The sequence below is a fragment of the Mercenaria mercenaria genome, chromosome 1 (assembly GCF_021730395.1).
Source record: "Mercenaria mercenaria strain notata chromosome 1, MADL_Memer_1, whole genome shotgun sequence".
In the NCBI taxonomy this organism is placed as follows: Eukaryota; Metazoa; Mollusca; class Bivalvia; order Venerida; family Veneridae; genus Mercenaria; species Mercenaria mercenaria.
Genome location: NC_069361.1, coordinates 17,392,973 through 17,408,327, shown reverse-complemented (window position 1 = coordinate 17,408,327; position 15,355 = coordinate 17,392,973). Strand labels below are relative to the sequence as shown.

The following is a 15,355-nucleotide window of genomic DNA, read 5'->3' as shown; positions in this document are numbered from 1 at the left end:
GGTCAAAAACTAGGTCACTAGGTCAAATCAAAGAAAAACCTTGTGTATGCGATAGAGGCTGTATTTTTCAATTTTTCTTCATGAATATTGGTCAAAAATGATAACCTTGATGAAATCTAGGCCGAGTTCGAAAATGGGTCATCTCGGATCAAAAACTAGGTCACTAGGTCAAATTAAAGAAAAACCTTGTGTATGCGATAGAGGCTGTATTTTTCAATTGATCTTCATGAATTTTGGTCAGAATGATTGCCTTGATGAAATCTAGGCCGAGTTCGAAAATGGGTCATCTCGGGTCAAAAACTAGGTCACTAGGTCAAATCAAAGAAAAACCTTGTGTATGCGATAGAGGTGGTATTTTTCAATTGATCTTCATGAATTTTGGTCAGAATGATTATTTTGATAAAATCTAGGCCGAGTTCGAAAATGGGTCATCTGGGTTCAAAAACTAGGTCACTAGGTCATATCACGTAAAAACCTTGTGTATGCGATAGAGGCTGTATTTTTCAATTGATCTTCATGAATTTTGGTCAGAATGATTGCCTTGATGAAATTTAGACCAAGTTCGAAAATGGGTCATCTCGGGTCAAAAACTAGGTCACTAGGTCAAATCAAAGAAAAACCTTGTGTATGCAATAGAGGCTGTATTTTTCAACTGATCTTCATGAAATTTAGCCAGAATGATTACCTTGATAAAATCTAGGCTGATTTCGAAAATGGGTCATCTGGGATCAAAAACTAGGTCACTAGGTCAAATCGAAGAAAAACATTGTGTATGCAATAGAGGATGTATTTTTCAATTGATCTTCATGAAATTTGGTCAGAGTGATTGCCTTGATGAAAACTAGGTCGGTTTTGAATATGGGTTATCTGAGGTCAAAAACTAGGTCACTAGGTCAAATTAAAGAAAAATCTTGTGTATGAGATAGAGACTGTTTTTTTCAGTTGATATTTATGAAATTTGGTCAGGTTGATTGCCTAAATGAAATCTAGGTCGAATTTGAATATGGGTCATCTGAGGTCAAAAACTAGGTCACTTGGTCAAATCAAAGAAAAAACTTCTGTATGTGATAGAGGCTGTATTTTTCAGTTGATCTTCATGAATTTTGGTCAGAATGATTGCCTTGATAAAATCTAGGTCGAGTTTGAACATGGGTCATCTAGGGTCAAAAACTAGGTCATATATAAGAAAATGCTTGTTTTATCGCAAGAGACCAATTTTTTGGTCCAATCTTAATGAAAATTGGTCAGAATATTTGTTTCCATGAAATCACTAGGTCAAACATGTTTTACACTGTTATGGAGTGTTTCTTAGGTGAGCGACCTAGGGCCATCTTGGCCCTCTTGTTTATACAGTTTTCTCCCATAATTTCTGTCTGCTAGTTACTTGAATATTGTAACATGGTTATCCACTTACGTTGGCTTAGCCTGCCCATGGATAGTGTGGGTAGGATAATTGCCTACCATTTAAATAACTGAATGTTGAATCAAGCATAAACTAAAATACATCATATTTATAAACAAAATGATTTCAGCAATTAAAAATGTTTTCTGGCAAATGGTTTTCTTAACTTACTTGCCCGAAAGGACAATTGCTGAAAAAAAATTAAGGTGAAGACTGTAATATATTTTCCTCTTTTCCAAAACGGGACTACCAGAAACCTGGTCGGGCTACTTGATTTCACAAGTTGGTAGCCCTGCTGGCTACCAGCAAAAGTAGGTTAAGATCGAGACCTGGTATGCATGCGGCAGTACTAACCTGCAGCTTTCGTGTAGTTTATGGAGGCTCCATCAACGATAAACATTGGCATGTGTGGAAACAAAACCGATTATTTCACATAATTTTGCAATCTTGTGTACATCAAATTGCAGTGTACTGTGTCAGTGCATGCAGGGGGTACATTCATCACCTTTAGTGATAGCTCTAGATAGTTAATGTTTGTTTCCACAGTGGCAAATGTGAAACCACAAACAACGACTGCACCAAAAATAGATGATGGCAAGATCAAGAACTTGTTGAAGAATTATAAACAAGCTCATGATGAAGAGAAGAAGTTAAAGGTTTGATCACTTTTATTCCCAAATTTTAGGCAATTTTAACTGAAATAGGCTAGTCATACCGTGTATAAGAGTAGAAATGATGTTAGCTGCATAAAAAGCATTATTTCATCTTGATGACCAACTGTTACAAAAACATATGGATGGTTTTAGGTAATCATTTTTGAAAAGAAGTAATTTTAGTGAATGAGATCTGTTGGAAGAATGGAAAACAACCAAGCAAAATAATAGCAGACTGGGTTTGATTGGGTCTGTTTGTGAGGGGTAATGAAATGAGCAACACCTTCAGGCAGCCAAACACCGGCCAAAGCAGAACTAGATGTTATATGAAAATTTGAATTGACACCCACAATTCCAAAGTAAAAATATAACAAAATGGAGTCAGATTTTTACATCCATTCGTATAGTTGTTAAAACCAAAAAGGAGGTCCTTTAGAAGCTAGGGTTTGTTTGTTTGTTGTTGTTTTTTTATGCCCCCAAAGGGAGGCATATATTAGTTTTCAACTGTCCATTCGTTCGTCAGTCACAATGTTAACTTTTTGCATGAAGGCACTTTACTCGCGAACCACTGCACCCAGGACCTTCAGACTTCACATGCTGATAGTACTTATTGAGTACACGACCCCTACTGACTTTGGGGTCACCAGGTCAAAGGTCAAGGTCACAGGGGCCAACGTTAAATTTTTACATGAAGGCACTTTACTCGCTAACAACTGCACCCAGGACCTTCAAACTTCACATGCTGATAGTACTCATGGAGTACACGACCCCTACTGACTTCGGGGTCACCAGGTCAAAGGTCAAGGTCACAGGGGCCAATGTTGAGTTTTTGCATGAAGGCACTTTACTTGCGAACCACTGCACCCAGGACCTTCAAACTTCACGTGCTAAATTTCCCGGCTGTACATATTCCAGAGTAACTGTGGAAAAATTGCGGACAAATGCAAAACTTCCATGGAAAGTAGGTACTTTCCACGGAATAGTCCGGAAAAGTCACCTGTTATATAACATGTCCAGAGTGATTGCAAATGTTTTCCACGGACATCTGTGGAAATTACTCTGGACATCTGTCAAAATGTTCATAGAATATTCACTGACACTGCGGAAATGTAGCACTTTGAAAAAATTCTGGTCATTTAACTCTGGAAAATAACTCTGTCATTTTCTTAGGGATTTTAAACACATCAGAAAACAATTAGCATCAGACTGGGAATACCATGTGATCAAGCTCAGCCAGTTAGATGAACTGATGTTACAGAGGATAACTGGAAGTCTGATGTTAACAAGTTGTGTAAAAATTAGTGAAACTTTATTATGTGAGGTAATTCAGTTCAAAGTTAATATTGAGGATTCTAGAAATTGCCCAAATAAGTTTGTTTACATAATTGACCAATGAAACAATACATACATTTGTAATTATGCTAATTAACACATGCATGTATATTTGTACATCATTCATTATATAGCATAAAACAATGAATGCTAAAGTATAACCAAAGGCTTCACAAAGATTTTATAAATAATATGTATATATGAAAACAGATATCTTTAGGTACTTTCTTTGAATGATTTCATCATTATTTTAGTGTAACTAATCTTTGTTCAAAACTATGTATATGCTTAAAAAATATTCTAATCAGTCACTTTAAACTGGCAAAGAATTATTTTCCTTGTTCATATATATCATATAGTGTTTGAAACTGCAAAAGTGATCACATGCAATAAAATCATATATTGCTTGTACTGAAGTGTTATTGCTCACTATACATGTACTGCAAAAAAGTCTATAAATCACATTTATTGCTATTGAATAATACTGTCAGCAGAACTTCCTGGACGACTGTGGAATAACTCTGGGAAATTGTTCACGGATGTCCGTGGAATCACTCCGGAAAATTGTCCATGGAAAGTTCTCCGGAAATCCCTGGAGATTTTTCTGCAATTTTCCACAGTATTCCATATCAAGCTCCGGAAAGTTTTACCAATTACTTCAGAGTCCGGACTTCCATGGAAATTCAAAGACATTCCATGGAAACTTCTGGAATTTTGACAGCCGGGATAGTACTTATTGAGTACACGATCCCTATTGACTTTGAGGTCACCACGTCAAAGGTCAAGGTCACCAGGTCTTTGAATTTCCATGGAAGTCCGGACTCTGGAGTATTCGGACAAACTTTCTGGAGCTTGATATGGAATACTGCGGAAAACTGGGAAAATGTCCAAGGATTTCCGAAGAACTCTCCATGGACAATTTTCCGGAGTGATTCCACTGCCGTCTGTGAACAATTTTCCGGAGTTATTCCGCAGTCCTCCAGGAAGTTCTGCTGACATTTCATGACAATAACGATACAATGTGATATTATAACTTTTTGCAAAACATGTATAGTGAGCAATAACACTTCAGTACAAGCAATATGATTTTATTGCATGTGATCACTTTTGCAGTTTCAAACACTATATGATATATATGAACAAGGAAAATGAATCTTTGCCAGTTAAAAGTGACTGATTAGATAATTTTTAAAGCATATACATAGTTTCGAACAAAGGTTAGTTACACTTAAATAATGATGAAAGCATTCAAAGAAAGTACCTAAAGATATTTTTTTACATATATGCATATTATTTATAAAATCTTTGTGAAGCCTTTGTTTATACTTTAGCATTCATTGTTTTATGCTATATAATGACTGATGTACAAATATACATGCATGTGTTAATTAGCATAATTACAAATGTATGTATTGTTTCATTGGTCAATTATGTAAACAAACTTACTTGAGCAATTTCTAGAATCCTCAATATTAACTTTGAACTGAATTACCTCATATAATAATGTTTCACTAATTTTTACACAACTTGTTAACATCAGACTTCCAGTTACACATTTTGAAAATTCCTCTGTAAGATCAGTTGATCTAATTGGCTGAGCTTGATCACATGGTATTACCAGTCTGATGCTAATTGTTTTCTGATGTGTTTAAAATCCCTTAGAAAATGACAGAGTTATTTTCCAGAGTTAAATGACCAGAAATTTTTCAAAGTGCTGCATTTCCGCAGTGTCGGTGAATATTCCATGAACATTTTGATAGATGTCCAGAGTAATTTCCAGAGATGTCTGTGAAAAACATTTGCAATCACTCTGGACATGTTATATAACGGGTGACTTTTCTGGACTATTCCATGGAAAGTACCTACTTTCCATGGAAATTTTGCATTTGTCCGCAATTTTTCCACAGTTACGCTTGAATATGTACAGCCGGGTTGATGACATCATGTCAGACACTCACAGTCGAACCTGTCAGACAAAAAGTGGCTAGGTCCGACATGGACCTGGTCGGGGCGTTAATTCTATATGGTACAGAGCAGATCAGTTTTTACTACCACCGATGGCGAAGTGTTTTTTACAATGCAGTTTTCTTATGCACCTGTTCATTTATCCATTTAATTTTGTTTACTATTTACAACGTGTTTTCGGTCAGACACTTTTTTAGTTTCAAGAGTAATAGTTCGGGCAGACGGGGTGTCCTGGGTCATCTGACTGAATGTCAGACAAGTCTTTAAACTCTTTCATCATGACTGATGACAGTAGCAGTAGTCTGTTCATGAGATGTTATTAAATTTGCAACACCTCTCATGTCTACATCAGACCAAGCTGAATTCTTTTATATATAAACATTAGATGAACTCTATTTGAAATAGATTTCTGGCCCCGTGTTCACAAAACGTTTTCAGTCTCAGCTGAGTTTGATAATGAAACTTTATTTGTCATTTATACCAAAATAGTATGTTTAAAACTTAATTTTATACTCAAAATTATTTTCAAGTGGCTATTCAGTATTGATGGTCTGTCTCAGATGGAATTTATCCTTGCAGTTTTAGCAAAATTGATATTAAAATATCAAACTCAAACTCAGCTGAGATCGAAAAATGTTTTGTGAACACGGGGCCTGATATATCTAACTTAAACAACCTTTCATAAAGTAGTTGATAACCAGTCCACACAACAATTTTAAAAACACTTTTGATAAATATATTGTCTTGATACTGAGAGAGTGGAAAACAAGATCTGTGGTGTACTCCTTTATTGGTACAGTACACCCAGCTAGGTAGGCAGATCAGGAAAGCTTAATGAATTATAAACTTTTGGTTTTTCAGGGAGTGAAAAATAAACTGAAACAACTGAAACATGCAGTGAAAAGCAAACTAACCAAAAAGTCAAAACTGGATAGAAGTAAGTTTGTTTGTTATTTTTGTATTCCTCTCTCAAATTTGTTCAAATGGTTCTACTTGCCTGCTTGTAGAGGCAGCCACAGTAAGAATATAGAACTGTTAATGGACATTTTGCATGTAGGGACTAAATATCAATATTGGGCCTCAATGTCATGTAAACTAGTTGTTTTTAGATTGGCTGAGACAGGAAGTCAATTGAGTTAAAAAAGCTGAAATACATATTGAACCTTCAGATGACATATTTTATATTCTCAAATAGTTCATGGGGTCCTTGACATCTAGCAAATCTGCCCTCTAGATATAATATAAAGAAAATGGGAACAAGAGCATAGACAGAATAAATATCAGTCTAATAAAATCTCTGTAGTGATTATTTATATTATTATTGGACTGTTATCAGAGTTTGACAGTACCACCCTAGAGATCACATATATGGTCACAGTGTGCGAAATTCGGATTTGAATCCACTAGCCCGACACCAATTTCACTAGCCCAAACTTAAACACCATAAAATATCAAATTTTTGCACCTTAAAACCAGTGATTCATTTTGCCCTGCGTCCTGCGTCAAATACGCACATTTTTTCTGGAGGACGCTTGCAATCCATAATTGTGCGTCCTCAGTACGCAACAAATTCGGGCAGAGGATAATATTACTTGGTAGTAGCAGTACAAGACACCGGTAGCAAATGTATATCCGCACCACCTCTTTTGTAAAACGTGCTCTGATTGGATAATTTACGTCGCTTGACCAATTAATTAAAGCGTTTCGTACACGCGATTGGAAGCTGTGTTTGTCATATCCCCGGATATAAACACGATGCCTCCAGAAAAAAAGACCAAATTGGATCCGAACCAACGGAGTTTAGCGGGTTTTACAAAATAGGCAGTGCGGACATACATTTTGCTACCGTTGTTGTATTGCTACTAGTACTACCGAGTACTGCAGAGACATGAGATAGCAGGCATGGTTTCACCGAGTCTGTCCATGAGCACTGATGAAAACTACTCCAGTGATACTCTATTTTCACAATTAATATGCACTGAAGACTAGGTGAAAACACATTTATCTTACAACAGCCACACGTCAAGACTTAGTGCTGTGAGGCAGCTGTAAATAGTCTTTAAAACTGGAAAAGCCTTTTCAACATAGTTTTAAACCTTTGAAACTAGTCATTTGAATTTTTTCTAGTCAGTTATATTTCATCTCTAAAGGAATTAAACATATAAAAATGTAAATTAATTCTTTTATACTTGAATAAGGTGTACAGGTGAAGAAATCCCTTGCTTTTATGAAAAGCTGGTATTTAATGATTCGAAATCTTTGGGACTCATTAATTTTGGCTTGGGGTTCATTGTTTCAAAATATGTGAGTCCCAAGGACTCGCAAAAGTCAATTTCAAAATGAATCACTGTAAAACGTTTTGTTTTAATGACATCTGTGCATGTTTGAAGGAATAAAAAAGACATATGTTTGCCATGTTTTCAAAATACTTCAAGAAATTCGCCATATTGTTTACTAAGGGCATGCTCAATTGGGGATTCCTAGAAGGAGAACAGGAATCGAATGCATCGGAGCAGTCTTCCGACCATCTTCCAACAGGTAATGTGAGCGGCATCGGTTTGCATTTGTGAAAGTTTTTAGATCTACTGCATGATTGCGTTCTGACTAACGCTTAATCACTTGTTTGGAAGAAGTTATGGAACAGTTTGAATTTGATTCCCTCACGATTCTGACCCCCCAATTGAGCACGCTCATAAAGTTTCAATAATTCAATAAGCGTTCTCAATCTGGACGATGCGTCAATAATTCAATAAGCATTTCTTAATCTGGATGATACTTGATGCATTCTTGAACAGTAAGTGTTTATTAATGGAGATCGTATGAAATCATGATGCTGTATGAATTAGCATGTTTTTTAATCACATTTGGAAAAAAGGTAGCCTGGTCAGTTATAAGTAAGAATTATCCATTATTTCTGTCTGTACCTTATTTCTTTCAGAACTGTCTGTTAAGGCTGCGGAACAAGGATTAATGCTTGATGCCCATAACAGAGTGCTAAAGGTACTGACAAACAATATTGTCAAGATCAACCAAGCTTTTGTCGGGCTACGCCAGTACCAGAAATTTCTATGGCGAAAGATCCGTGCTGCATTGATAGGGAAAAGATATACCAAGAATCAAATAAAAGGTGTAAATAAAAAGACCAGTCGACTAGCAAAGACCAATAAATTGTATCGTAAATATTTTCAAAGGCTTTGGAGAAGAAATGCTAGGTTATGGAAAACTATGTGGTCGATTCGTGGACAACTGAAGAAGCATATTGTAAGTTTGGTAGCTTTTTATTTACAAAATAATTCAGCTTCAATTTTTAAGTTAAAAAAGAAACCGATTTAAACCCAGATTCTGACATCAAATTATTGCTAGAGTTTGTGCTGCTTAAGTTTTTCACATGAAAATCTCATTGATATGTTACGGAATACTTCAGGGTAGAACTATATAATGTTTTGCTGAAAGCATATACTTACACCTCTGAAACTGGACAGATTAGGTGATCACCAGCAGTGTGCAGCCTGCACTAAAGTTGTCTTTATTCTAACTTGAGCAGTTCTTATATAATGTTCTGCAATTTGGTCACAATATATTCAGACATATTATCTTGGCCAATTTGATAACCAGCTTGATTTTCCCAGAGACTCTGAAGTTATGGCCCGTGAATTACTAAAATTATGAAAAGTGCCAGTGTCTGCTCTCCAACATTAGCTGTTCTTACCCAGTGTTCACTAAACTGGGTCACAATGTTTATGGGCATAATATCTTGGCCAAGTTCAAGAACCAGATGTATTGTCCTAGAGGCTCAGGAGTTTTGCCCTTGAATTGATAAAAAAATTGGGAAAATTTCACCTTTTTTTGGTCACTATGTTTATTGGCATACCATCTCTGACAAATATGATAACCAACAGGATACTCCCAGTTTCCTTTATGTGATATGGCCCATGAATTACTTGTAATTGCAAAAATTGACAGTGTCTGTTTGAATATCAAGGTTTCATTAGTTACTGTGAAATCATTTAACTTCATCGGCACAAAATTTCGTGGTTTTGCCCAAAATTTCAAATTTTGGATTTTTAGCTCCTCTATTCGGAGAATAGGGGTGCTATTCTACTTGCCCCAGCATCCGTGTGAGCTTTCTTGGTTTAAGTTTTTTTGGCAACCTTTGTTTTTAGCTCACCTGAGCACGAACTGCTCAAGGTGAGTTATTGTGCCCGGTCATTGTCTGGCGTGCGTCATCCGTCGAGCGTCGTCCGTCAACATTTGCCTTGTGAACACTCTAGAGGCCACAGTTGTGACTCAATCTATATGAAACTTTGTCAGAATGTTTGTCTTGGTGATCTCTAGGTCAAGTTTGCAACAGGGTCATGTGGGTTCAAAAACTAGGTCACTAGGTCAAATAAAAGGAAAAGTTTGTGAGCACTACAGAGGCCACAGTTGTGACCCCTGTATGAATTTTGGTCAAAATGTTTTTTCTTGATGATTTCTAGGTCAAGTTTGAATTTGGGTCATGTTTGGTAAAAAAACTAGGTCACCCTATCAAATCAAAGGAAAAAAAATGAACACTTTAGAGGCCACAATTGTTGCTCAATCTTCATAAAACTTGGTCAGAATGTTTGGCTTGATAATTTCTAGGTCAAGTTTGAAAGTGGGTTATGTGGGGTCAAAAACTAGGTCAGTAGGCCAGATCATAGGAAAAGACTGTGAACAATCTAGAGGCCACAGTTTTGACCCAAACTTAATAAAACTTAGTTAGAATGTTTGTCTTGATGATCTCTAGGTCAAATTTGAAACTGGGTCATGTTGGAGTCAAAAACTTGGACAGTAGGCCAGATCATAGGAAAAGCTTGTGAACACTCGAGGCCAGTTTTGACCCAATATTTATGAAACTTGGTCAGGATGTTTGTCTTGATGATTTCTAGGTCAAGTTTGAATCTGGGTTATGTGGGATTGAAAACTAGGTCACTAGGCCAGATCAAAGGAATTGCTTGTGAACACACTAGAGGCCACATTTGTAACTCAATCTTTATGAAACTTGGTCAGAATGTTTTACTTGATGATTTCTAGGTCAGTCTTGAAACTAGGTCACTAAGCCAGATCAAAAGCTTAACACTCCAGAGGCCACGTTTATGACCCTGTCTTCATGGAACTTAGTCAAAATGATGATCATGATGATCTTTACCTCAGGCTCGAATCTGGATCATCTGGGGTCAAAAACTAGGTCACCTGTTAAAATGAAAGGCAAACTTTGTGCATGCAATAGGGGCTGCATTTTTCATTTGATGTGCATGAAACTTGGAAAGAATGTTTGTCTGCATGAAATCTCGGAAGAATTTGTATCTGGGTCATGTGGGGTCAAAAACTAGGTCACCAGGTCAAATCAAAGAATAAGCTTATTTACACCCTAAAGGGCACATTTTTTATTCTATCTTCGTAAAACTTGGGTCAGAATGTTTTTTATCATGAATTCTTGAATGATTTCAAATCTGGGTCTCATGGGGTCAAAAACTAGGTCACTAGGTCAGATCAAAGGAAAAGCTTGTATACACTCTAGAGGCCACTGTTTTGCTCCAATCTTCCCGAAACTTTGTCAGAATGTTTGTTTTCATGAAATTGACAAGTTCTAATCTGGGTCATGTGGGGTAAAAAACTAGGTCACTTGGTCAAATCAAATACACTCAAGAGGCCACGTTTTTTGGTCCAACCTTAATGAAAATTGGTAAGAATATTTGTCTCCATGAAATCACTAGGTAAAACATGTTTACACTGTTATGGTGTGTCACTCAGGTGAGCGACCTAGGGCCATCTTGGCCCTCTTGTTCTTTGTTACTATTGCTTATATCTTACTATAACTTCACATTAACATTTATCAGCATGCAAACAAAGTACGTGCAAGGGCTGGGCCCATTATACCCAAGGTCAAGGTCACCAAGGGGTTATACTTAGGTCATTTTTAAGGTTAAAGTTTTTCGGCAACCATTGTTTTAACGTCATATCTTTGTTACTATTGCTTAGGCCTAAAAAAAATTCTTTGTTTCCGTTATTATGCTTAAAAAAAAAGGTAGGTAGGTCGGAAGTTTTTTTATATTTTTTTTTTTTTTGGATTTTAAGCGAGACTTTTCGGAAATTATTTTTGTGTCAAAAAATGAACACAAATAAGAGGGTTGTGCCTTTAGAGCATCAGTAAGTTGATTTCTAACATCATTGACCATATTTAAAGCATAAAAAGTGCATTGTTCACGTTTTCTGAAAATTTCACCGAGTCCCAAAAATGTTGAGTCCCAGCCAAATATGCAATGCATGAGTCAGCTACTTTTAATAATATCCGCAGTAACTGGACTGTTTTTAGCTCACCTGAGCAATGCTCAGATGAGTTTTTGTGATCAATGGATGTCCAGCATTTGTCTGTCTGTTGTCTGTCAACATTTAGCTTGTGTATGTGATAGAGGCTGTATTTTTCAACTGATCTTCATGAAATTTGGTCAGAATGATTACCTTGATGAAATCTAGGCAGAGTTCGAAAATGGTTCATCTGGGGTCAAAAACTAGGTCACTAGGTCAAATCAAAGAAAAACCTTGTGTATGCGATAGAGGCTGTATTTTTCAATTGATCTTCATGAAATTTTGTCAGAATGATTACCTTGATGGAATCTAGGCCGAGTTCGGAAATAGGTCATCTGGGTCAAAAACTAGGTCACTAGGTCAAATGAAAGAAAAACCTTGTGTATGCGATAGAGGCTGTATTTTTCAACTGATCTTCATGAAATTTTGTCAGATTAATAATGCACCTGTCAATATTTTGCCCGCCCAGGGGGGCGGCGGGCCGACCCGGGGGAATTTGACATTTCAAAAATTTTGTTGTCTAAATCCCCACCCTAGGGACAACCTTTTTTGTCTAAATCCCACCCTAGAGCCTGGTTGGTACATCAAATGTTTGTCAAATTCCCGCCTGTCGGGAATGGTCTTCTGTCTAAAGTCCCGTGTATGCCCGCCGTTCCCCTGGGCGGGCAAAATATTGACAGGTGCATAACCTTGATGAAATCTAGGCCATGTTTGAAAATGGGTTACCTGGGTTTTAAAAACTAGGTCACTAGGTCAAATCAAAGGAAAACCTTGTGTATGTGATAGAGGCTGTATTTTTCAATTTATCTTCATGAAATTTTGTCAGAATGATTGCCTTCATCAAATCTAGGTTGAATTTGAATATGGGTCATCTGGGGTCAAAAACTAGGTCACTAGGTTAAATTATAGAAAAATTTTGTATATGCGATAGAGGCTGTAGTTTTCAATTGATTTTCATGAAATTTGGTCAGAATGATTGTCTTGATAAAATCTAGGTTGAGTTTGAATATGGGTCATCTGGGGTCAAAAAGTAGGTCACTAGTTCAAATCAAAGAAAAACCTTGTGTGTGCAATAGAGACTGTATTTCTCAATTGATCTTCATGAAATTTGGTCAGAATGATAGCCTTGATGAAATTAAGGTCAAGTTTGAATATGGGTCATCTTGGGTCAAAAACTAGGTCACTAGGACAAATCAAATAAAAACGTTTTGTATGTGATAGAGGCTGTCTTTTTCAATTGAGGTTGATGAAATTTGGTCAGAATGATTGACTTGATCAAATCTAGGTCCAGTTCAAATGTAGGTCATCTTGGCTAGGTCAAATTGAAGAAAATACTTGTTTACACTTAAGATGCCACATTTCTGTTCCATTCTTAATGAAAATTGGTCAGAATATTTGTTTCCATAAAATCACTAGGTAAAACATGTTAACACTGTTATGGTGTGTTTCTCAGGTGAGCGACCTAGGGCCATCTTGGCCCTCTTGTTATATGATTTACATCAATAAGTAGCGATTTTGATGAATATGCTAAACCAGTCTGAATACGTCACTAAATAACAATAGCCTAGGCTACATCATTCTGTGCTATTTTTAGAAAATATTGATGCTGAAAATGAAATCAGGATTCAGACATTGTGATTAGTATTTGTTGACTTTAAACTCAGGATCCATGCCATTCACTTTCAAAGCCTATTGTAATTAGAGAAACCGTTAGCAAACAGCATGGATCCTGACCAGACTGCGCAGATGCGGTCTGGATCCATGCTGGTCACAAAGCCACTATGTTGGTTTTCTCATGGTGCGGTTCAAATGAAGTGTAGTGTTTGTTTAAAGTATGAAAGTTCAGGGAATTAAATTAATATGAAATGATCATTGTTGATTTTATAACCAGACTCTTTGATTTTCAAAGTTGGGAGTCCAGTGTAAAATTTACCCTGTTAGAATTATTTTGTTACAGAACTTAGTGCCAAAACAGATGAAGAAATACTTGATAGCACTTGCATTGTTAACGAGGAAATCTTATGTTCTGAATGACAAAATAAATAGAATCATGCGATTCCTTGCTGCAATGAAGAGAAGTGTGATGATCAATAGGAAGACAAAACAGAACATCAACAGAAACATAAGAAACCTGAAGAGATCACTGCAGATGTTGCAACAAGTAATACGACATGTTGCTGGCCCTGTGGTATGTTTAATACTTTTCCCTAGAAAGCTTTTGATGTTCATTTCAGCTTTTCTGGAACAAGGTTTTTACATCAATTTTATTATATCTATCTCCCAAAAATGTTTTTATATGTCTGAAGGTATATCAGAACCTACTGGACCAAATGAGGTTATCTGAAAAGACAGACTACATAATTGTAGCTGACATTTTGTCAAAATTATTACCCTTTTAGTGAGTTTCACAAGTTTCTCAGGAACTACTTGCAGTGTTCGAAATTCACAGTAGTCCGACAGCCCATGGCTACCAAATTTCAGCTTGGGCTACCGATTCAAGCCCGACTGGGCTACCGAATTTTCCTCATTTGTTTAAAAAAAACATGCTAATTAAACGAGTACTGCATCGTGATTTTCCAGACTGAGAAACGCTTCCCGTACAGAAGAAAAAGGCCTGCTGCGTACTCTTGCTGTGTACATACAGCGTATATGATGCGTACATGATGTGTACTGAAATCAAGGGCTTTAAATAGTACGCAGGATATACACCGCACATACACCGATAGTACGTTTGTAGTACACTTTTGACATGCAAATGAGCTCTGCCGCGTACTACTTGCTGCGTACATGCTGTGGACTACATACTACACAGGATGTACGCTGGAGGAATTTAGTATGCGGGAAATAGTACACAGCATGTATGCGGCACATACACTTTTCACATGCAAATGAGCCTGCGGTGTACTACCCCTACGGCGTACATGCTGTGTACTCCTGCGGCGTACATGCTGTGTACTCCTGCTGCATACATGCTGTGTACTCTTGTGGCGAAACTGCTGTGATAATGTAAATTCCTTACCCCACCAACTTTCGTATGCAAATGCTGATCATTTGGACAGAAAAAAACAGAAAAAAGATAAGTGACATGCATCAATAAGTATTTACCCTTACCAAAATAATGTAGATTGATGTTATCAAATAAATTAGTATGCTTTTCTTCATCCACTTTTCAATGAAATAAATCAATTTTTGTAGCATGTAATTTGGTAAACATATGAAGAAAATGGCGTAACTGCATCAAGGGGAAACAACTTTAATGCAACTAAATATAAGTGTTATGATTTATTATAGACGATGTGTGCGTAGTATGTATTTATTCTGATTAAAATCCATCTGAGAACAATCTATGACTGGAATTACAAAAGCATTTATACACTTTTATGTCTGTAAAAAGTAGCTCGCCAAAAAATTTTGGATTGATTTTTTCCAATGGGGCTACAAAATTAGCCAAAAACGTTCTGAAAATATACGAGCGGCAAATCCGATGAACAACTTTTTAATTTGGTGAGGCCTTAATGAGTTAACATAATGAGCATTAAAGCCTTTATAAAACATGATAGAATGGTGTTTTGATTAAGAGTATTCAAATAACAGTGAGAGCTATTAATTCTTCTTATTCGGGCGCTGTCGAGGCATTATCTTAGTAATTATTTCATGCATTACAAAATGTAAT

At 36.6% G+C, this 15,355-nt stretch overlaps 1 protein-coding gene across 1 annotated transcript in view; it reads left to right on the top strand.

Annotated features, from left to right (window-relative positions):
• Positions 1–1,932: 1,932 nt before the first annotated feature.
• Positions 1,933–15,355, top strand: part of LOC123524275 (axoneme-associated protein mst101(2)-like) — a 51,708-nt gene continuing 38,285 nt past the window's right edge. Inside the window, exons 1-4 of the mRNA XM_053549406.1 lie at positions 1,933–2,058; positions 6,214–6,289; positions 8,291–8,613; positions 13,640–13,870. Coding sequence (XP_053405381.1) covers positions 1,933–2,058; positions 6,214–6,289; positions 8,291–8,613; positions 13,640–13,870 — 756 coding nt within the window. The remainder of the gene's footprint in view (positions 2,059–6,213; positions 6,290–8,290; positions 8,614–13,639; positions 13,871–15,355) is intronic.